This window comes from Podarcis pityusensis, assembly GCF_964106645.2.
Source record: "Podarcis pityusensis genome assembly, chromosome: 11".
Lineage (NCBI taxonomy): Eukaryota > Metazoa > Chordata > Lepidosauria > Squamata > Lacertidae > Podarcis > Podarcis pityusensis.
Genome location: NC_138036.1, coordinates 39,397,524 through 39,422,315, shown reverse-complemented (window position 1 = coordinate 39,422,315; position 24,792 = coordinate 39,397,524). Strand labels below are relative to the sequence as shown.

Below are 24,792 nucleotides of genomic sequence, written 5' to 3'. Positions count from 1 at the left end.
GTCCGGGTGTATGTGGCAGCAAAGTTGGCATCTGGGTTTATTGCAGGCTCTGGTGCCAGTGTCCGTGTTAAGTCTGGTTGTAGTATTATTGTGGGTTAGGAGTTGTTTAAGATTGGGTGGCTGTCTGTAGGCAATGAAAGGTCTTCCTCCCAGAGCTTGAGAAAGAGAACTGTCATTGTCCAGGAGAGGTTGTAGATCTCTGATGATGCGTTGTACTGTTTTAACTTGGGAGCTGTATGTGATGACTAGAGGTGTTCTGTTATTTTCTTTTTTGGGTCTGTCTTGCAGCAAGTTCTCTCTGGGTATAAGTCTGGCTCTGTTGATCTGTTGTCTAACTTCATCTGCTGGGTATTTTAGTTCTGAAAAGGTTTGCTGTAGATCTCTTAGGTGAGAGTCTCTGTCTGTAGAATTGGAACAGATGCGGCTGTAACGTAGTGCCTGGCTATATACAATGGACTGTTTGGTATGTTTGCAAAAGTGTGCTTGCACACGAAAGCTCATACCTAGAACTAACTTAGTTGGTCTTAAAGGTGCTACTGGAAGGATTTTTTTTATTTTGACTATGGCAGACCAACACGGCTACCTATCTGTTATATTTATAGTTATATTTAGTTTTTATATTATATTGGAAGCCACCCAGAGTGGCTGGAACAACCCAAGCAGATAGGTGGGCTGATGATGATGGTGGTGGTGGTGGTGGTGGTGGTGGTGATGATATTTATCACCCCTTGTGATGAACCACATGGCCTAAATGGAGGGCAAGATGCCAGTCAATTTCCTCTATGCAAACCAGGCTCTCACACAACTAGGACACCAAAAGAGAGTTTTTCATGCCCTTTGCAGTGGAGCTAGGTCAATTACACTGATTGTTCGGCTTCCTGCCAAAAGGAAAGGCGACCACCCATTGAAGGGACCCGAGAGAGAAGTCATCATGCTTTCCAGCTGACTGGTATTGGTAGATCTAGAACAATTCATTTATTCTGGATGTGGAATATTATGACGGAGCGTAGTAATGACAACTTAGTTGCTATTGATGAATTCATACAGGCAGGGTGTAGGGGCCAAGGGAAACGCAGCTGCTGCCAAGTATGACAAATGATGGCTTCTTGTGAACTGTGGGAGCAGCTGAGCATAATAAGTATGTACCATATAAGTGTGGTGTACTGTTGAGCGTGGGGGGGGGGGGGAGATGCGGAGAAATCAACAGTTTGGCATATTGCAAGTCAGCAATTAAGAATGCATGCACCGCTTCCAAAAATAACCTTTTGTAAGATTAGTAGAGTTTGTGGAAGCTCACAATAATGATGGAGACAGGCGATGTTTTCAAGACAATCAAAAGTGGTTTGAGAGAGTTGTTATTTTCCAAGTTTTGCCCAACACATTGATGATGATGGACCCTCTAGCACAGTGGTTCTCAACCTGTGGGTCCCCAGATGTTGTTGGACTACAACTCCCATCATCCCTGAGCTCTGGCCTTGCTAGCTAGGGGTGATGGGAGTTGTAGTTCAACAACATCTGGGGACCCACAGGTTGAGAAAGGCTGCCTTGCATCTCAGGTCGAATTAAAGCTTCCAGACTGTTTGAAACAACACAAAAACCTACAAACCAGCTTTACCACCAAATGTAATCCGCATATACAGTGGTCACGCTCAAGTGTAACAAGCTCCCAAGGAGCGGATTACAGCTGGTTTGCTCCAAACCTGAACCTTTTAGCTCAGCATGGCAAATAAGCCAAGGTTTGGTTTCGTGTGCCGTCTGAATTTTGGCTTGTGGTTAAAGCACTCTCCTCCGCAAGGGCTGAGGAAGAGCAAAGCAGGTGTAAACTCTTCTCCAAGAGCCAGCACATTTGTGTGGTCCTGGTAAATGAAAGTTTGGTTTTCCACGTTGTACAAATCAGGTGACTATGAGCAATGTATCCTCATTCCAACTGTGGCTCCATCTGCACTATACATTTAAACCAGTACCATACCACTTTAAACCACCATGTCTTTCCCCAAAGAATCCTGAGAATTGCTGTTGGCCATGGCTGCTGAGAGTCATTAAGAGAACCCTAGCCTCCTCCCAGAGTTACCGGGAAGAGGATTGACTGTTACACCAGTCTTAGAACTATAGCTGTGTGAGAGGAATAGGGATCTCCTAACAACTCTCAGAAACCATAACAAACTACAGCTCCCAGGATTCTTTGGGGGGGCTGTTTAAAGTGATATGATACTGGTTTAAATGTATAGTGCAGATGATTCTGACTCTCCAAAAAACAACAACAACAACCACCCAACCCAGCCTAGACTTCCAGGTGTTCTTTAAAAATAGTAATGTTCTTCTTCCTTTACTTTTCACTCTTCAGACGAACATATGCCAGTCATCTGCAGATGCCAGCAAAACACTGAAGGTGTTGAAGGCAGAGGAAATGAGCTCCCAGCAGAAGCTAATAATCATGGAGCTGAGGACATGGGACAGTCAGACAAAAATAGAAGCAATCATTCTTGCACACTAGAAAATGGGAGAAAGAACAATGAGGGTGCTCTTGAAAATAGAGAAGAAGAAAACATATCTGACAGTGCGAAAGAAGGAAAACAAGAAAAAGATTGTCCTTTGCTGGCTTTTTCTACTCAGCAAGATGAAGTCTTAGCAGTGATAAGTGTTGATGAATCAGAAACCTCAACAGGAAACATCACACTGGAATGCAACTCCGACAGTGTGCGTTCTCCTCAGTCGGAGAATGTATTTATTGCAGAAGTGAAATGTGGTTCCTTTAATATGAAAGTGGAAGTGAAGAAAGATTCACTTCCTGGAACAGACTCCGCATCTGGAAAATGGAAATGTCCTAAGAATAGGTGTTATCATAAAAGCCACTGTTGTAAGCAGCACAAGGAGCGAAGACCATCCAGCAATCTCTCTGGAAAATATGAGACACCATCTAAATGCAAGATCCAAATGGCCAGTAACCCAAATCCATCCATGTCAATTAGCATTGTAGGGAAGGAAATCAAGGTGCAATATATCAATAGGAAGCAGAAACTAAGGGTTAGTGTCGAGCCTGGTGTTGAAGCAAGGAAATGTGGCCCGGCTAGGAGCTCAAAATATGGAAACATGTCCAGTGATACGGATTATTCTACGACCGAGGAATCCTATTCAGATTTTGAGTCAGATTTTAGCTTTCAGGAGAAGGAGGAGTCATTCCCAAGTTACATGGGTCCAGAGTGGTATGCCCCGATACCTCCACCAGCTGAGTTTGCTGACTCTGAGGAAATCTGCTTAGATAGTGCCACTGAAGTTGTATCCTTAAGTCCATCAGGTGACATGAACATGTCAGATACTTTCTCAGCTGCCTTAAATTATGGAGAAGGAAGTGATCTCTGTCAAGAGAAAGGTGACAGAAGGAAGGAGTGTGCCAATGGAAAAGATTTCTATAAAGAAATTGTTTTTTCAGAATTTAGCTATACTGGAGAATCTCCTCTAGAAGACTGCAGTTCCAGAGAAATATATCCTGGAAAGAAACCTAATGATGAGATGAGTGATGCTCACCAAGTAAGGAACAGCAGTCTAATAGACACAAGGAATATTATGCGTGTTTCACATATGGAATCAAAAAACACAAGAAGCAATTCTTTCCCAGCCACCCCTGTTGATATATTGTCATCATTTCACCCTAGAAGAGACTCTGGTTTCTATTCAATGCCATCTTTATCCTTAAAAGTGCTACCCAAGCCAAGCAAAGCATTGAACCCTTACAGCCAGAATGCCCATACGCCTACCAGCTGTACAGAACTTTCCTCAAGTTTTGCATCATTGTTCGGTAATCTCAGAGATCTTAAATGCTGCTATTCCTTCACCTCATATGACCATGAAATGACTGTGTACCATGCTGAGCTGGAAGAAAACCTAGGCAATGCTTTTTTCATGGATCACTCTTTAGAATACATAGAGGACTGTAGAGAAATGGATTGGGTGGCTGGAGAGGATTTTCATTCCATTGCCAATTCCAATTCCAATGAAGAACATAAGGAAGAATGTGGACCCATTGAGCCTCTGAGAACACTAGATGTATCTGAGGAATACACTGAACTCGCAAATGGTGGAAATGATTATGAGGTTCTAAGCAGTGATCATTACAAAGTCCAAGCATACATAGAAGTACAGAATGAAGAATTATTAAATCAAGTTTCCTTGCATTCTGGAAACCAGTCTAGTGACTATAAAGATGACAATAACATTGCTGATACAGGAAGCATCCAAGGCCAATTCTCTGCAGAACAGCCCAATGGAAATCATCAGCTGAGTATTGCAGAGTCTGATATAACGATGAAACGGAGAAGATCAGTGATGACTGTAATAACTGGAGAATTAGAACGCAGACTTATCATTCAAGGTGACAGAAAGTCTGTGGCAGAATCTTTTGACTTGGCAATAAAAAAGGAGCCCTTATTGCCCTGCAGCATAAGGGAAGCATTTATGTCACCTCTGTTGGATGCTGAGGAACCAGATTTTGATAATGAATCCCAGAGCTTTGCAGAAGTTGAGGAGATGCCTGAAGACATGCATGAAGATTGCCAAGATGCTTCTGCCCAGGCTGATGCTGTATCTTGCTCTTTAGAAGATGAGCAGGTTTTGGCTGATACTGAAGCACCCGAGATGCTTTCCAGCAAACAAGATATATGTTCGTCTGATCTTTCTGGAAAACATTTAGCAACAGATCAAGTGCAGGAGTTACTCAAACCTAGTTGTGAAAAACCAGAGGTACAAAGTGAAATAAAGACGGATTTGGGCCAGAGCCCAGACACTTTGCCCCCAAACAACCAGACAGGTAAGTACTTCCAGATTCCTTGGAAACAATACTTTGTTCTTACTTTATGCATCAAGGCAAAGGGTTGCAATGAAATGTCCTTCTGAGAACTAGTCAGCTTTTTTAATCATAAAGGGATCCCCTTCTTAGCTCCAATGGAGGAGCAGTCTAGACACAACTTGCAAGTTTTACTCCTGCTTGAAGGACACATATTTTTGCTGCCTCATCTTACTGTTTGTGCAGATACCTTCCTTGACCCAGTGCCTTCTAAAAGTAAGCCTCAGTTGTTCTAAGTAGAATTAATACTAGTATGCTTTAAACTCAAAATGTCGCATATTAGCAAAGTAGAGCTGGACTTGGGAATGCTAGTAAGGTTGTAAAATGAAACATGATCCTTCAGTAAGGTATTTCTTTCTAATCCAGTTGTTTTCAAATTGTGTCCAATGGGGTTCCCAAGTTAGCAAGCCAATAATGTCAGGCAACTTACCTAAAACAGAGTTGCCCATCTTTCCTTAAAACATGGAACTGCATGGGGTCACTGGCTGAGTCTAGGCCTAGACAGCATCTGTAGAAAATGAGGGTGCACCTGAAAGACTTCCCAGAATTCACTGCAACATACAGCTGAAACCATTTGATGTTACATCAAGCAATTGTTATCCAATACTTTCCATTGCATTCCCCCATCATTGACCATGAAAAGTTAGGTTTTCGTTTTTAAATGGCTTTGTTGCACAAAAACATAAAATCTATTTGGATTGTGTATTGGCCAGTGTGCCGTTGAATCCTACCTGCAAAAATAGCAACAGTCTGGAAGGCCCCTGGCACTTATTCCAAACACTGCAATTTCCTCAAGGCCAGTTCAGACAAACAAGTAGCGCTTCCTTCAGATGGCCTTAAATCCATGCGTCATAGCAGGCCAAATAGTTATTTATATCTGGTGGAAGTCAGCTTACTATCCTCCAGATGTGTGTCAAGCTTATTTTGAAACTTGAAAGATGGCAAGGTAAAAAAAAAGGGGGGGGAGAGAATAGTTTCATAACCTATGTCAAATTTTAGATATTTCATCATTCTTTATACTTAGTTGTTCCCCTTATCATGCTGTGATTCCTGATGCATATATCGTTGCTGCCTTAATTTATAAGAACATTTTAAGGCATAAATAAAGAAGAAGAAGCAATAATCTAAAGGGCACATGACTGGCTTTACAAACCCTGCTCTTGGACAGGATGCTGCAAAGGCAGCTTAAAAGAGATGGATATAAACAAAGAGGCAACCAAATATTCCCTGTGCGGAGGAAAGGAAGTTTTTAGTTTCTGGAAAGTGTATACTGGGAAGAAAACTGTATCTCAAAGCTCCGCTCCCACCCCTGTTAAAGAAGCAGCAAAGTGAATAATTTCTAAATTATTAAAGGGCAACTTGGTTTTCCTCTCCTCGCCGCAAACTGTTGTCACTTTAATATTTCTTTTTCTTGTGCTTTAAAACCTGCGTAGTTGATTTTCTGTGTATTACTAGGTCAATTGGTTAGAGCATGGTGCTGATAATGCCCAGGTTGCAGGTTCGATCTCCATATTCCTGCATTGCAGGGGGTTGGACTGGATGATCCTCAGGGTTCCTTCCAAGACAATTCTATGATTCTATGTGTTTTTAACTAGTACTCCCACCAGTGTGCTGCCTGGAACAGATGGAAATTGTAGCAAAAACATCCCACCAGGCTGGGAAAGGCTGGGTTTAAACCAATGTTATGAAAGCGAGTTCCCTGCAATATGATTACACCTCCCGGTGGACACTGCAGCAAATTGGTGGCTCTGTGGTCTAAACCACAGAGCCTAGGGCTTGCCGATCAGAAGGTCGGCGGTTCGAATCCCCATGACGGGGTGAGCTCCCGTTGTTTGGTCCCTGCTCCTGCCAACCTAGCAGTTCGAAAGCACGTCAAAGTGCAAGTAGATAAATAGGTATCGCTCTGGCGGGAAGGTAAACGGCATTTGCGTGCGCTGCTCTGGTTTATCAGAAGCAGCTTAGTCATGCTGGCCACATGACCCAGAAGCTGTATGCCAGCTCCCTCAGCCAGTAAAGCAAGATGAGTGCCGCAACGCCAGAGTCGGTCACGACTGGACCTAACGGTCAGGGGTCCCTTTACCCTTTACCTTTTACTTCTGTCGTTGCAACCTGCCCCTGCAACAAAAAAAGAGATACCAAGCATCATTTCAAAGGAGGAAGCTAGAGGCGGTATTTTTTTAAAAAAAATGGAAATCACTCAATGAAACCAAAGAGGAGAAAAACCTATCTTGAACATTTGTTCATAGAAGCGCCCATTGTTTCTTGAGAAAGAAGAAGCAATGGCTACTTTCCTTGGGTTTTGCAAACATAAAGTCCTCCCACTTTCTTTAAAGAGATCAAAATCTCCATTTGCACTCTGGATCCCAACCACAGCTGTCAACTTTTCCCTTTTTTAAAGTGAAAGTCCCTTATTCCGAATAGGATTCCTCACAAGAAAAGGGAAAAGTTGACAGCTATGATCACAATGTAAAACTCTGTTGCAAAGCCATTTGCTTTTATAACTTTGGACTTTAGTCCAAAGCACGGATGCCTGCAAAAACACTTGTTTACTGGAGTGAGGCTCCCACCAGACCAGGCATCTTATAGACTGAGCTGTGTGAATGAACAATATTAAATCAATGTATTGTTTCAGTACTCTAAGCCAGGCTTCCTCAACCTCAGCCCTCCAGATGTTTTTGGCCTACAACTCCCATGATCCCTAGCTAGCAGGACCAGTGGTCAGGGATGGTGGGAATTTTCGTCTCAAAACATCTGGAGGTTGAGGAAGCCTGCTTTAAGCAAAATCAAAATAAAGGGATGCATCCAATGCTAGTCCTATTCAGTATACACCCATTAAAAATTATGGACACTGCTAACTTATGTTTATTAATTTTAATGGTTCTACCCTGTGTAAAACTTAGTTGAATGCAAAATTTTACACTTATATTTGAATATAGATTGGGTAATATGCATTCAGGTGGCTCTATCTGTGTTAAACATTGATTTACACACTTGCCCGCTTACATGCTTACATATTTTACAGGCACACACAGTGCAGTCCTAACCATATATCAGAAGAAATCCCCACTGAGTTCAGTTCTGCTTACTCCCAGATAAGTGATTTGTGTATATAGGATTGCAGCCTACATAATCAAAGGCTAGTAACTATTTCTGAGGCTATCACCCAATGAAAGAAATCTTAGTTGATAAATATATGTGTTTTAGTTGTGTTTAATTGGTTAAATATAGTGTTAAATTTGCACACTAGAGAAAATAACTTTTTTAAAATAAATTTAAAAATTGTCCAGTAGCACCTTAGAGACCAGCTAAGTTTGTTCTGGTTATAATCTTTCATATGCATGCACACTTCTTCAGATACACTGAAACAGAAGTCACCAGACCCTTATATATAGTGGGAGGGTGGGGTGGGGTTTTTCTCAAAAGGGTAGTAGGAGATGGGTGATTGAGTCAATGGGTATAGTAAACCTGTTGACGCCTGTTAACGACTGCAATTATTCCTACATGAAAAAGCAAGGGATAGTATGCAGATGACCAAAAATAGCATATGTAATTAGACAACAATCCAATACCTTGGTACCTCTGCTTACGAGCATCTCTGGTTACGTATCCTTCGGGATACGCATGCAGCAAACCTGGAAGTATTTTTCCGGGTTTTGCCACATGCGCGTGCACAGAACAGGCACCTCCAGTTGCGAAAACCTTGGGATCCAGCCGGAGCTCCGGAATGGATCCCGTCCACAACCAGAGGTACCACTGTATCTCTATTCAGACCAGGTCTCTCCATAGTTTTCAGTTTAGTAATAAGTTGCAATTCAGCAACTTCTCTTTCAAGTCTATTTCTGAAATTCGTTTGTAATAAGACAGCTGCTTTGAGATCCTGTATTTTTAAAAATACACTTCATTAGGATTGAATGCATGTGTCACAGTAGGCATGGGGATTTTTATCTGCTGATCTTTTACAAGTGTTTGTATTTTGAATATTCAGTTTTTAAAATAATCTTCCCTGAAATCAATTGGAATCTCTTGAAGGTTTTGAACTGAGAAATTTTACCAATTAATCTACTCAACACTGTGGATGGACTTCAATGCCACACTCTTCCAATTGTTTCACCTGCGAACGCATTCCAGCTTGTCTGACCGAACTATTTCCCTTCCCCTCCTCCCATGTACTGCGCTGGAGGTTCTTCTGAATCATGGGTAGGCAAACTAAGGCCCGGGGGCCAGATGCAGCCCAATCACCTTCTCAGTCCGACCCGCGGACAGTCCAGGAATCAGCATGTTTTTACATGAGTAGAATGTGTGCTTTTATTTAAAGTGCATCTCTGGGTTATTTGTGGGGCATAGGAATTCGTTCATTATTTTTTTCAAAATATAGTCCGGCCCATCACATGGTCTGAGGGACTGGCCCATGGCTGAAAAAGGTTGCTGACCCTTGTTCTGAATACTTCTGAATACTGTGAAAGTATACGGAAGTAAATCTCTCATTTCAACATAATTTACTTGCAAATAAATAAGAGTAGGCTTGCAGTTTTATCCTGATGGAGAAAAGGGAGCATGGCTTGTAACATGTATTTAATAGTAAATACACTTTGCTTTTTTCCCCTCCTGAAAATTATGCAATTATGTAGCTGCTGCGTTGGAAGACACGGGCAAAATACTGTCTAATGAGCAAGCATCAAATGACGCCAGCAGTTCCCATGAAGAAGCAGTAGATCGTTGGGCCAGACGAAGGAAACAATTCCAAAACAGCAAGAGATGTGGTTCGGCTGGTGGGAGTTCCATAATCAGCAGTATCACAGAAGGATCAAGTGAGTGTTCCACATTTATACAGAGAGCTATGAATAAATTCTTCCAGTCTGAAGGGAGGAGCGCTCATTGCATGGTATGGCATTTTCTTGTTCTAAACAGCTTAGATGGGATGGGAAACCATGGTTTGAACAAAACACGGTACGGAAACCATAGCCTCATGTGCAGAAGAGATGAAAGGAACAAATGGGCATGACATGTGTTCTAAGCTTTATAAACCATGGTTAAATACACAGAGAGAACATCTGAGCCCTGTTCTCTTTTAGCATGCCTCTCCATCGATTTATCCAAAGATATGGGGGTCAGGTGACGCGGGTGGCGCTGTGGGTTCAACCACAGAGCCTAGGTCTTGCCGATCAGAAGGTCGATGGTTCTAATCCCCATGACAGGGTGAGCTCCCGTGGCTTGGTCCCAGCTCCTGCCAACCTAGCAGTTCGAAAGCACGTCAAAGTGCAAGTAGATAAATAGGTACCGCTCCAGTGGGAAGGTAAACGACGTTTCCATGTGCTGCTCTGGTTCACCAGAAGCGGCTTAGTCATGCTGGCCACATGACCCGGAAGCTGTACGCCGGCTCCCTCGGCCAATAAAGCGAGATGAGCGCCGCAACCCCAGAATCAGTCACAACTGGACCTAGTGGTCAGGGGTCCTTTTTATGGGGGTCAGAGTCTGGGTTTGTGTGTGTGTGTGGTTAGGTTTATCTATTTATCTGTGTTTATATCCTACCTTTACTCCAAAGAGCTCAAAATGACTTACCTAGCTCCCCCTCATTTTCCCATATTTTACCCTCCGAGAGGATACATTACACCGAGAGACAGTGACTGTCCCAAGGTCATTCAGTGAGCTCCATGGCTGAGTGGAGATTTGAACCCAGGCCTCCCAGTCCCTCGTACAACAGTTTAACTAGCTGTTATACACACTGATTCCTAGCAACTACTGGCTTTCCACAAAGCTAGACAATATTCAGTGTAAGTGTGTGGGGGGAGGAAACCCTCCAGAATCGTGTCACAGATGCAGAAATAAAATCTCCCCTCTATTCAGATAGATACATTTCTCAAGGGGTTTTCTCCATGACCTCCACTGATTGGATTAACCTTCATAATCTCTTGGCTAAAAGTTATTCCTCTAGCTCATTATTATTTCTGCTTTCCTTTCACTTGTTTAAAAGTATGCCAAATATACTAGTCTGGAGTCTCAAGAGGATAGCGTTCAAGCCTAATGAATTTGTAGTGCAGGCTGATGGGCTCCCCAAGTGGGAATCATAATGTCTAGGGAACAGCAAACGCTTCAATACACACATGCAGATGTTGTCTTCCGATTGGTCAGTAAAACTAGATGAACATACATATCAAAATAAACTAGGGAAACTATATGCCTGAAATACATAATTAATTATTGCTGTTACATCTACCACTAAAGGAGTTGCATATAGGTTATTTATTTGTATCCTTTTCACTGAAAATGGGATGTTTTTGTGCATTTGGAATCCTCCCTCCCCCGCAAATTGGTGAGGTTTTCCAGTTATTTTCAGAATTTGCCAAAGAAGAAGCGGGGGGGGGGGGGGGAGAGAAGATTAAATAAAAACAAAAAATAGCCAAATTCATCAACTGTACCATTGCTCATATTCAACCTATCCCAATATTTACAAATCAAAAATTAATTTACTCTGAATGTCTATGCCTTTGCAGAAGATTCCTCTAATGAGTACATCACAAGTAAAGAATGTAATTAACTGTCAGCCATGAAACAAGGAAAAAGCAATTGCTTCACCCTGCCAAAAATCACATTTATCTGGCAGTTATTTGACTTAATATTGGTTTCACCCCAACCACTTTCTTTAAACACTCCTCTGGAAGCAGAGAGTCAGCAATCCTCCAGCCAAATAGAAGTTGAACCCAGAAGAAGTGGGGGGGGGGGAGGGCTGTGTGGAATATAGTAAGGAACCGGATCAAGTTGTTTCTGTCAAATGGCTGATTTTAGCAGAAGTGGCTTGTTCACATGTTACGCTGCACACATGTACAATCTATCTCTACACATCTATAGGTGTTTGTGTGAAAGAGTATACACTTGATAGCTCAATTTTTACGCACACAGACCATGCACTCGTTGAAAACTACATGTGAATAACTGTACAAGGGTACAGATCAGACTTGTGTGTACAGATTGCACACATGCTGAATGCAATGTGTGAACACTCCTGTTGACACAGCTCAAGAAATTGCGGTAAGATTTTGTGTATGTGTGGTTTAAAGTGTTAATCCATGTCAGGTTTGCAAAAGCCTTCATATGTCTCCCAAAGCTGTTCTGGAGCACAGCTGAAATCCACATCTTTGGTGCACATGATGCACAATCTATTGGAACACATCCCCTGGCCATCCCCACTGAAAAAATGGCCAGGAACTATGCAAGAGCACAGCAGTTGCCTTTCCTCAAAGCAGCAGTGCCTGTCCTTTTTGTAATACAAGTCCTATCAATTAGTTCAACGGAGTGTTTCTATACAAGACTCTGGACCAGGCTACCCTCTCGTGGTGTCCTCCAGATGTTTTGGACTACAACTTCCATCAACCTGACTACTGGCCGTACTGGCTGGGGCTGATGGGAGTTGTAGTCCAAAACATCTGGAGGTCTCCAGACTGAGAGAAGCTGCTCTAGTTCTTTGCTGGGCTTTCCTTCTACTCGTCTCAACTAAGAACCAGGCAGCAGTACCGTAACTGAGTTAGGCAGGAGTGCCACTCTTACTGTCTGCCAAAGGCAGTCCTGTGGGCCCACTTGCATTACATGTGCCAAGGCTGACTAACTACTTTCCACATGATTGACTCACTTGAACTCATCTGGAACTATCGCTCTGTAGGCTCTTCATAGAGTTGCCCCAATATCCTTCTTGGTATACATCAAGGTCTAAACAAGGTAGCCTGTTTAAGAAGGAGGAAAGAGTTTGATGGGTTGGCCTTGTGGCTGCATACAAACCCGGACACTTTCTGCTGCATTTTGTTATAAAGGATAATGTTTTCCCGTGAGACTCTGAGAATAGCGTCCTATCTATTGAATTGAACTGAATCTCTCCAACTGAACAAACTACTGAGGTCCAGCGCCGAGGGCCTTCTGGTGGTTCCCTCACTGCAAGAATCCAAGTTACAGGGAACCAGGCAGAGGGCCTTCTCGGTAGTGGCACCCACCCTGTGAAACGCCCTCCCACCAGATGTCAAAGAGAACAACTATCAGTCTTGTAGAAGACATATGAAGGCAGCCCTGTTTAGGGAAGCTTTTAATGTTTGATGCATTACTGTATTTTAATATTTTGTTGGAAGCCCAGATAGGCGGGGTATAAATAATATATTAGTAGTAGTAGTAGTAGTAGTAGTAGTAGTATAACAGGATGTATTTAGAGTAGACCCACTGAAATCAATCAATATACTCTGAGTTTGAGGTAGTTGGATTTCACTCAGTGAAATGATGTTGGGTCCATAAATACAGACAGAATGAGGTTTGGCACAACTTTAATCTGCATGATGACTCAGAACTTCGTACTGTAGGTCATAAGCCGCATTATGCTCCAAACAGACCCATATGAGTCTAAATCATGTCCATGTTTTATCGTTTTGTAAGATAGGTTTAGTTGGTATCATGTATAATGGAGTGACTTGAAATTCTAAGGTTACTGTACAGTGTGGATTGAAAAGCACTCAGTAGCAGATACCACGAACAAGCCCTGGGCTTGACACACTGCATGATTCTTCGAATCGTGTATTTAGAAAATCAAACACTGCCCTGTACCTAGAAATGTGACATGCCTAATGACTTGCTACTTGGAAGTGCTACATCATGAATGTTGTGATGCCTTATGTAACACCATGTTGATGAGCGCTGTCTGAGTGACTGAATTAACTGTGAATCACTCATCCATATGATCAAATCTGCTCCTGGGAAACTCCCTCTCCGTCTTTACACAGTGCAACGCTAAACAATAATCACTAAGCTTTAAAGCCTGTGGATTTTGACAAAGATAGTAGATTTGTGGCACATGGACCTTCAGTGGTCAAAACAAGAACACAAAGGTAAGTTCATGTGGGCTTTTGTGTGGAAGTCTATATTTGTGATTTTCTGTTCCATGATCAAAGTACGCTAAGGTTATGTTACCTGTCAGGAGGGAGCTAATGGGAAGAAAAACCTGGCATGTAAAAACTGAGCCACAGAGAAATGTTTGCTTTCTGTAACTCTGCCTCTGTAATACTGAGCTGAATAAGGGAGGTCCTCAGACCTTGTCGAAATGTGTTGGTCAATGATAAAGATAGTCCTGTGTTCAGAAGCGGAAGAAGAGAATATTTTTAAGATGCTTTTGTGACACACACACAAAAAGAGGCGCTTTTGGTTCTAAACTTAGCAGTGGCTAAATAGAAGGTGGCTAAATGTGAAAGGAGTAAAGTTTGAGATTCTGATAGATTGATTTGTACCTGAACTGAAGAGTCAAGATTAACATGAATGCTCAAACCTCTCCAGCGTTGCTTGAGTGATATTACTTATTATAGATTCACTTTGTCCTTCCCACACACACACGCTGCTTGCCAGTTTCTATTCTTGACATTAACAAGCATCTCTGAATACTGGCTCATAATACTGAATCTCCAGAAGCCTCATCTGTTTTCCTAAGCAAGAAGAATGCATCAGAGTGCTTGTTTGAGGAGGTCAGACAACTTGAACTGGGGAGCGGGGCATTAAATCAATGGAGCTTCACTGGAATGGGGAAAAGTGTGTCTGAGCCACTTTTCTGATTTTATGCAGACATAGAAATTAGTGTGTCCTAGATTCCTAGGGTAACGAAAAGGAAAAATAGATTGTGTGACACCAAATACTTCTCCCCTCCCCACATTTTCTAGCATGAATGTAAAAACTAAATTGGCTAGATGTGCAACTTGTGACCTCCCAAGTTGAAGGCATCATATCAGCTATGCATGGCAGCCCACCAAGGTTTGATGGTCCTCCGTGTTTAGCTGTAAAAACAGGAGCAGTAGAGTTTTGGGGCACATGTCTGGCAATGTGTGTCTGGAATTAGGGGGGGGGGAGTCCCAAGTTGCATAGGCTTGCATCAGAATGAAAGTGTCTCTCTCCTGCTTTCTGTTCCTGGTTAGTAGTATTAAATGGTTTGGCACCATCAGGCACCCACACATTCCTGTGGGGCCCACCACCAAGGCCTGGATCCTGCAGGCTCTTTGTTGCTATTGTTGCCTATTCATCTTTCCTCTCTGAGCCATGAAAGCACCATGGATATGATGCAGCAGCTTCCAATTGCCTTGCACTCCCACTCTGGGCAGTCGTGTAGACTTGGGCCCAGAGAGAGGCAGGGCAAAGAGAGCACAAAGAGAGGACAGTAGCCAAGGAGTAGACACTCATGGGAAAAGGGGGTGAAGAAACCATCTTGCCCAAGGACTGCCCCCAAACCTGGAACAGCCACTACATCGCCATACATGTACACACAGAAAAGAAGTGTTTTTAGCGTCATGAGCATAAATGCCACCAGCGCTGGACTTGAGCTCAGGAAACTTTGGTCCAAATCTTTGTTCAGCCATTGACTTAGTAATTGAATGTCATTGGGCAAGTAATTTATCTTGCATCATTTGTACATGATGGGAATGTGACTCATGCATGCACTTTACATCCTCTGGACTTGTGAATATGCACTACCTCCAAACCATTTTAGCGTGTGTGTTTGTGTGTGTGTTGAAAATCAGATTATTTTACCGTCCGTAAGTGTAATCCATTACAATGACCGCAAAGCCTGACCTTTTCTAACTTTATATATTTGGAAACCAAATCTAGAAAGCTTGAAACAGTTAACAGCCTCCTTGGATCAAACCTTTAAAAATGTAACACATGTTCACCACTTTTATTCCATCTATATTGTGCCCTTCTTCCAGGGAGCTCCAAGACTGTTATCTCCTCTCCCCTCCTATTTTATAAGGCAGTTTCAGCAAATAGTGTTTAGGATCACCCAGTGAGTTTCATGGTCCTCTACAGACCATTTACATGTGGGCCCTTTGAAATGTGCCTCACTCAGGCCAGATCATTACACTGAATTCCTCCCTATATCTTTGCCTTAAAAGAATAATAATAAAAAAGATTCTGGGATAGGGAAACAAATCCATTCTCTTATTGTCACTTTCCAGTAAACTCGGAGGATGGCCGTTCAGTGGATCTAGGTCTGCGTGGTGAAAGTGAAGAGAGAGGTTTCTACACTGAGATCTTCCACTCAATGTCTTGGGTGTTCAGAGGGGATGATGCCAGTCCGGATAACAGCCCCAGGTGTCTTAGCAAAAGGCCCAGACCCGTAGCAGGTAACACCTATGGTTTTATTTGTATGTGCCTGGTTCCGTTCCTCAGATCTACGAATGTACATTGTGTATACCTTCCCCCGCCCTTTTTTACAAATTACCAGTTTAAACAGAGAGTTTCACCTGTAGCCAGTACTCTTTGCAATTCAAAATTTTAAAAAATGCATCTGCCTCTGAGGGAGGGAGGGGGATTTTTCCAGCTATATTAGAAAAACACGACGTCAGGTGTTTTATTTCTCTCTCTTTGTCTTGTTTTAGTTCGTGAACGAACTGTAAGAATTGCTAAAGGAACAGGTGATTACCCCTGGGGATTCCGGATCCAATTCTCAAAGCCCATCCTTGTAACTGAAGTGGACACCAGTAAGTGATACCCACAAAGCTCATTTTCCTTATGAGTAGATCCTAAGTGACTTGCATGGCAGAGTGCTTAAAAAGAAGCTCAGAGCACCACTGAATTTATGATGACAAAGAGCCTCGGGGCAAACCGCTAGCTGGCAGCTCAACAAGTCTCCTGTGTTCTTTTTATTATTGTTGCTATGAAGTTGATTTTCTCTGCAATATAGATAGCGACATAAAAGTATCATTCTGCATTATACCTGTACTTAATTTTATAGTCCTCCTGAAAATGGATTAGGGGTTGCTTTTGCGAATGACGTTGGCTGTTATACTGAAAATGATAAGAGGAGGAACAGATGCCCATTTATGTGCCATTTACTTATTGATAAATGATCTTCCCTGACTGACTTTTCATTTAATGAAACTAAAAGGGTCAGGCATAGCCTGGGGCAATTTCCCCTCCCAACCATATATCTCTGCTAAGGAGAGGTGATGATCATGACAAAAAAGGTCAGTGATCCGTATAAAGCAAGAAACTATTTGGCAGTTAAAAAATCATACAGGCTTTTTCTTCTCTTTCTGAATTTTTAACAAGATCAGCTCCCTGCATCTGACTTGCTCCTGTAATAGCTAAATAGGATTCCTATATAGGCAGTGCTTTTCTTCTGGGAGGACGCAGGGGTATGCATATCCCTAAACATTTTGTGAATCTAAGTTTGGCCTCATTGAGGGGCAGTATTTCAATATGAGTAGGAAAATGAGAGAACCCCTAAAGGTTTTTTTTAGAAAAAAAGCACTGCCTATAGGAATTATTTAGGATTATAAGCATGAGCCTACTACTTCACAGATATGTTCCTCTCCTTCCCCTCATGTGACTGACTTTGCCATTTCATGCAAGCCTAGTGTACTATGGCTTGTCTGTACCATAGTTTTGCTCACCGGTGAAATCTGTAAGCCGCTGTTTGCAATCCTAGCATACAGAGAAACTATGGTTTGAAGAAACTGTCACTTACCAGATTCAGATGAAGTGGCAAGTTGGTTTGCTACTAGATCAGGAATGGAAGTATTCAGTTGCCACCCCCACCTGAGGGAAGAAGCTAGTGTTTGAGGAGCATACTTTAGCATTACATCTGAATGCTGTTATAATTTTGAGGGACCGTGCAGCCAAGATGGAGAAGATGCTATGTTAGGGCCAACCCCTGGTTACATAGGAGCCAACTCCAGTCTTCAGCTCCCCCAGTAAAATATTTGAGGTGCCCGCCCCTCTCACAGTTGATGGGCATTGACATTCAAATGGTGTGCACGCACTGCGTCATGTGATCAGTTATGTGGGGCAGGCCTTACCTGGGCTCTCCCAATATTTTATTCAAGTTGGCACCCCTGCCTGATTATGACATTTATCATAATTTTCCTGCTATACTGGGACCAGACTTCCATTTCTTCCTTAAGCCAAATGTTTTCTGAAACATTATGTTTGGCTCTTGGGAATGTCAGTGACTGAGGTGGATTTTCAGAAGCCATACACGATTCAAGAGTAGAACACAGAGAAGCCTAAAGTAGTTACCATGAAAACCATTTTGGCTATTTGCTTTCATTTCCAAATGGCAAGAGCCAATAATTCTGGAACAAATTCTTACAAAATGGCTTCTTCTCTCCAAAATGAAGCAAATAGAGATCACAAAAAATTGCATCTGAAGTCCTTAAATTGTTGAGCATACTGGAATAGCTTCAGAAATCCCACATCACATCTCTAGAGTTATCAGTCTGTTGAATAGCAGAATGGTCATAATGTATAATTTATCATTTTGCTTTTTTATGGAAAGAGCAGAAATTCACAGTGGTCTTGTATCTCTCATTCCCTGTTATCCTTCTGATTTCCTTCCCCATTGCTCTAAGACAGGACTCTGGGGTTTATGTTGTAAGACACACTTATTAAATCACAAGGTACTAGTAATGTTAAAATTTTACTTAAGTTAATCAAAGAGGACATTTGTGTGTTTTTTTCTGGGGGGTGGGAAACATGCTTACCTGGTACATTATGACAGTTTAATTATATACTGAAAACGGAAGGTAAAATGATGGTTCTGGTACACATCCTCGTAGGATTCAAATGCACCTACGTTGAACATATTTTCTGCTTATGTAAGTTCTTGTCTATTCCTAGCCTGACTTTATATAAGTCTTCCTAAAAAAGTAGTCCATGCAGTTTTCAGCTGCCGAACAATAACCCAAAGGAGGATACCTTAGCACTTTCGGATCAAGCGTGCTTTTCTATCCTACCAGCAATTGTTTTTCCTTCTAAGTGAATTTATGGCTTCCGTCCTTCTTTGCAATAATGAGGAAGGCACAGCTCAAGAGCAAGAAAAATTCAGGCCTTTGACGCAGACTCTGCTCTGCTGTGTTTTGATCTTAAAATGCCTTTTCTTTGAATGGAACAGTGGGTGGGTGGGAATTCTTGCCTGTACTTCTGGTCTCTATACCAACATGGGATCTATTTCGGTTTGTGACATAGTATGATCTCTTTGTTTTCACTTTTAAGGGAGGAATTCAGCATAGTGCTATGGCAATCAGTCCAATATTTTCAGTTTGTCAGGTAGAACAACACTCTCCCTCCATGTTGGGGGAGGCTGTGGCCCCGCGCATGTTTTTTTGAGGAGGCATGACCAGGCACCCCTACAACAGGCTCTGCCATCGGAGCCTGGCTTGCGCATGGCTGTGGCAACTGTAGAGGAAGGCCACAGAGCATGAGAAAGCTGCAGCTTCCTCGGGCCTGGCCACAGTTCCGTTCCCGGGTGCATCCTGAGAGCTCTTTGTGAGGGGAGCCACCACAGGCTCCCTCCATGCCCCGTGCCGTACTAACCATGCCTACGATAACCAAGAATAACTTGAGCATATTCCAGATTTCCTCAACATTGTGCCTTCCTGATGTTTTGGACTACGACTTCTATCAGCCCCAGCCAGCATGTGAAAGCTAAACTTTTCTATGTTTGTCAAGTTGCCCCCCACAAAAAAAAAAAAAAAAATGGCTGGAAGGAAAACTGATCCCCTGACCCCTTTATGCGTGAAAGGTGAACTCCTCTTGGCATATTATCAAAATGTCCCAAATAAGGGTCCTTTTCCCCTTCTGTTGCAGACAGCTCAGCAGAAGAAGCAGGCCTCCAGATTGGAGATATTGTGATGGCTGTCAATGGAACGGACGTTAGCAGCATGCCACACTCAGAGGCTGCAAATTTGGCAAGAAAAGGTAATGATGCCAATGCAGTTAACTGCTTTGCTGAGGTTTTTTTTGGTCAGGTTTTTTGAACCAAGATTTGACAGTTTTTACAAAGCAAAAACCATAAACTTCGATAGTGAAAATAAATAGGAGGCAGCCACTTTTTTTTTTTTGTTACAGTGTTGTGTTAATGACAGGACGCAGGTGGCGCTGTGGGTTAAACCACAGAGCCTAGGACTTGCCGATCAGAAGGTCGGCGGTTCGAATTCCCACGATGGGGTGAGCTCCCATTGTTCGGTCCCTGCTCCTGCCAACCTAGCAGTTCGAAAGCACGTCAAAGTGCAAGTAGATAAATAGGTACCACTCCGGCGGGAAGGTAAACGGTGTTTCCGTGCGCTGCTCTGGTTCACCAGAAGCAGCTTAGTCATGCTGGCCACATGAACTGGAAGCTGTGTGCCGACTCCCTCAGCCAGTAAAGCGAGATGAGCACTGCAACCCCAGAGTCGGCCACGACTGGACCTAATGGTCAGGGGTCCCTTTACCTTTTACCTGTTAATGACACAATATCATAATGTGGCAACATTTCCAGGGGAGAAAGAGTGCGTGGCAGCAACATTATTGGGCATTCTGCCGCTCAACTATAGCTTCATTTCAAACGTTAAAAGGGAAATAAAATAGATACCAGCCCTTGGGCAACATTTTTTAAATAGATTGTACATAATGTAGCAATCCTGCCCCCAACTCTTGAATCTCAAATAATTTTTGTGTTCTCCTATGAATGTCCAAGGATTTTTACACACACACTTGCTCCTGCTCAAAAGTCTGTTGCAAGTATGGACAGGGGAGAAATTAAATTCAGTTTGCATTTAAAAGAAAAACTTCCAAAATCACACTTTCCAAAACAATACATGAACCAAAACATAGCCATCTCTTGAAATCCACACTCCTCGAAATTTTGCAGCACAGTTTTTCAGCCAAGGAATGTGTTCAAACAGGCATATATTACTAAGGCACAGGGTTCATGGAAACAGTGAAAATAACTTATGCACTAGAATAGGGGAAATTGTTTTGCAGAAATGCATATATTAGGCAAAATCGCATACAAACATATGCATATTAGGAGAAATTTGCACTAAAATGCTGATAAATTTTCACGAGGCCTAAAAAAAATATCAAAAACTGATGTGGAAATAGGGAGAGAACTGAAGACTGGAAAAATGAGAAGCACAAAATTGACAGGTCTGCCTGTCACTAATTGAAGGTGTATGGGAGTAATTTGTGCAACTATTAATCAGTTCCTTGGTTCAGAAACTATTCAGTCCTTGCCTTGCCCAATTTTGTCTAGTCACATTTGACTATATAGATTTTTAAAAACCACTTTCTAGGAACCTAACATCCTTCTGTTCACCAAACTCACTACCAAAGAGCCAGCACTCTTCAGGAGCTACCAGTGGCGTAGCGTGGGTTGTCAGCACCCGGGGCAAGGCAAGTAATTTGCGCCCCCTAACCCGTGGATTTTAGCACCCGAGTGCGAGCGCGCCCCCCCCCATGTTGCACCCGGTGTGGCCGGCACCCTTGGCACCCCCCACGCTACGCCACTGTTCCAACGTTCAGCTTCACTGGATGCCCACGAGTTATATTGTACAGAGAGAGGGATAAAAACTTTCCTCTCTGTCCACTCTCTCCTTGCCATGCCTTAGTTGTGTAGGCTTCTCTCCTGTCGCCTCTTGCTTGCCTTTTCTCTAAACTAAAAACAAACCCAATGCTGCCGCCTTTCCTCAGGGCACCGGCTCCATCCCCTTGCTTAGATTCCCTCTACCAAAGCTGAAAGCAGCCTGAAGTTCCTCCTGATCGTGAATGGGAAACAGCTGGCGAAGCCAGCGGCCTGCCAGGGAAGGGATCTCTTCCTAACCTGCTCCACGGAGCCCGTTCCTTGCAAGCGCTCCGTCTCCCTCGGATGGCGAGCGCCTTTGGAAACGCGGAGCAGGCGCTTGCCGGCGAGCAGCCCCCCCCCGCCCCTTCCCAAGCTAATCCTTTTAAAACCGAAAGCCCCTTAACCCGCTGGCGAGAGGCTTAGCCGGGCCTTGCCCGCCCACCGGCTTACTCTCGGAGGTTTTTGGGGAGCGCAGGGCGCGGCGAGGCCCGGCGGCGCGTCGGGGTGCGGAGGCTGCCCGTGCCGGCCAGGCGTCGGTGGCGGCGTCGGCGCTGCTGCAGCGGCTGCTCCTCCTGCGAGCAGTGAGTGGAGCGCAGCCGCAGCGGCGGCGGGGGGCGCGCGCGCGCTAGGGCGCAAGGCTGGCGGTGGCTGCGGGGAGCCCGGCGGAGGAAGGAACTTGTCCCTTCCCTCTGGATTCGCGCCCCCCCGATGTTGCGCCCGGTGCGGCCGGCACCCTTGGCACCCCCCACGCTACGCCACTGGGAGCTACAATCAGACTTTTATCTCCATGAGCTGGAGAGTGACAGGGTTGGTGATGAAGGCAGAGCTTGACATTTTTATTCCTACTCACATGTAGTAGGCTTTACATAAGTTCAGAAGGCCCGAAAAGGGCTATTGTGTTATCCAAGATGAAAACGTTTCTGTTGAGAAAATAACTGCTCTGAAAGAAACACACGTGAAGGAGCTTTGGTCAGGCTGTTTTCCTAACTGCAGGTGCAAAATAAACTCTGGCCTAGGGATTATTTTCCTTCATGAGCTCTTGCAATAATTGCAAGGGGAAAAGCAGGAGCAAATTAAAGAGAGGCCAGAGAAAACAGATTGACATTTCTGATGTAAGTGTGCTTGAAAGTGCCACAGATTCAATTTTAAAAAAGAAAAAGAATCTTTCAAGAGAGAGCCTACCTATGAATTTTATCACTCAGCTGCATTGGAAAAGCTGACTTTGACAGTAAGGGCAAGTTACTTTGGACATGCGGAGACTGATGGAGCAATAAGGTGACAGTGATCCGAGAGGAAAGCCTTGGTTGGATAAAAGACCCTCATTTTCTCTTTGTGCCAGCTACTAATATTGTTATCTGCTCATAGTATCACTTAAGTCTAGGCCAAAATGTCAGGTGGAAAGAGCACATTGAGCAATATTGCTTTTGGGTCCTATGCCTCAAAGACAGATGGGTCCTGACAGTGGCCTTCAAGACATCAATCTACTATTTATTTCTGGTGTTTCTTCAGAAGGAAAATTTATAGCTGGCTCAATGAACACGTTAGACCTGTCTGTGTATAAGAGAACCAACATCCAGGTGCAACTAATACGTTACTTGATGAGGAGAGTGTCTTATACAGGGGAAACAAAATGCCACTTAAATTAATTTTGAATTATTTCCCTGGGATATATTAAAACCAAACTGTACCCTTTAGTGCATGTCAGTTAATTCCACCACATACTGAATTCCACCATGCTATGAATTTGACAGAGATCAATAAAGGTTTAATAATGAAAAATTATTTCACAAGTGACTGACAAATTTACCTTGACACACATACCAAATTCATTAATTATAGGTGTGCAATGCACACACTTGCGTTGAAGAGAATGGCAGTCATTTACCACATCTATCTCTATTTACTAAGGAGTGTTTTTTAAAAAAATATTATCAGTCAGGATGCCCCCTCGCCTCAACCAGGCCTTAGGCTGATTAACATCCAAACACCCTTGTGAAAACAGGGGGTTATTGGTTAGTTTTCATTTTATTATGTATTTTGTGTTCTCGATTTGTATTTTGTATTGGATGAAAGGCTGTATACAAATTTAGTAAGTAATAATAATATAGAAGAGTTTTTCCCACCTCCCTGCTTCATAGACTTGGTTTTAATTTACCTTGTAATAGACCACAATATAATCAAATATTTCAGGTCCCGATATCTTGACATTGTTGGTTGGCTCTGATATCAGTCGTTGTCCCAACACCCCTCGCCCGACATGTCGAGGATATCTGCACAAACGAACCCAGTCAGGAATCCTGAAGGGCTGGAGGAAGAGATGGTTTGTGCTAAAGCACGATGGCTGCCTCTACTATTACAAACACAAAAAGGTAAGGCATGTGTATAATTATTTCGTTTGTCCATTGAGGGAGCGCGCTGGTAGTGGGTCTGTACAAATTAAGTACAGTTGTACCTTGAAAATCAAACGGAATCTGTTCGGGAAGTCCGTTCGACTTCCAAAAAGTTCGGAAACCAAGGCACAGCTTCCTATTGGTTTCCAATTGTGCAGGCATGCCGGAAACAATAGCGGAAGTCGCATCAGATGTTCGGCTTCCAAAAAAACATTCAAAAACCAGAACACTCACTTCTGGTTTTCAATTGTTCAGGAGCCGGAACGTTTGACTCCCAAGGTGTTCTGGAGCCGAGGTACGACTGTAGTGGGCAGGCCCTACCCATAGCTGTCAACCTTCCCTTTTTTTGCGGGAAATTCCCTTATTTCAGCGTCGTTTCCCGCTGCTTCCCGCTGCTATCCTGGATTTTTAGATATCCCGTAGACTGTCCCTGGGACAGTTGAGGCTGCTGATCCCTTGTTTTCAAATCTGAAAGTTGACAGCTATGGCCATACCCTACTCTGTTTTTGAGAGCGCTCTCTTTCTCTCTCTTACACACACACACACACACACACACACACCATGCATTGGACTTCTGGGAGATTGTAATGTTAGTCTATGTTTTTAGTTTGTTCCAGTTCACCAGACTCTGGAGCAATCTGGTCCAGGCCATACACAAATGGCCTCTGGAGACTAGCTGCCGAGGCAGTTGGGGATATTTTGTCATACCTAATGTGTGTTTTGGTCACCATCCTTTGTGCAAAAAGTACATCTGGAACAAATTGCCCTTGTCAGAGGTTGGGACAGATCAGTTACAGAGGCCTTCTCCCTCCTTGCATCCATCCCTCTGTCTTGTCCCTGCCCACCCCCTTTTTCCTCTCCTCCCTGCCTTCTCTCCCTCTCAGCTCCCACCCCACACATGAAATAGGCCAAGGACCATTTGAAGAAACCTTGAGGATAGCAAGTTCCCTACCCCTGATTAAAAGGCTCTAATCTCAGAGGGTCCAAATGAATCCTATCTTCAAATAGATACCAGATGAAAATGGAAGGGAATCATCCAAGTCTGAGGCCTGTTCCTCTTCCCTCTTGCAATCTGAGGAATAAATTTAGAGTACACCCTTATTTTATTTTTAATCTACTGAGTGATTGTATAATTAGTGATTGCTTTCCAAACTTGATTTAATTAATCTTGGCTTAAAGCAACTTATGTTTTGAAGACTGTCGCTAGGAGACACATCTTATTACATAAC

General features: G+C 43.2%; 1 protein-coding gene across 1 annotated transcript in view; it reads left to right on the top strand.

Annotated features, from left to right (window-relative positions):
• The window catches only part of LOC308457960 (uncharacterized protein), a 43,618-nt gene that overhangs the window by 1,501 nt on the left and 17,325 nt on the right, over window positions 1-24,792 (top strand). Inside the window, exons 2-7 of the mRNA XM_080972310.1 lie at window positions 2,345-4,804; window positions 9,469-9,648; window positions 15,805-15,972; window positions 16,228-16,329; window positions 19,439-19,549; window positions 23,364-23,542. Of these exons, the coding sequence (XP_080828436.1) occupies window positions 2,345-4,804; window positions 9,469-9,648; window positions 15,805-15,972; window positions 16,228-16,329; window positions 19,439-19,549; window positions 23,364-23,542 (3,200 nt within the window). The remainder of the gene's footprint in view (window positions 1-2,344; window positions 4,805-9,468; window positions 9,649-15,804; window positions 15,973-16,227; window positions 16,330-19,438; window positions 19,550-23,363; window positions 23,543-24,792) is intronic.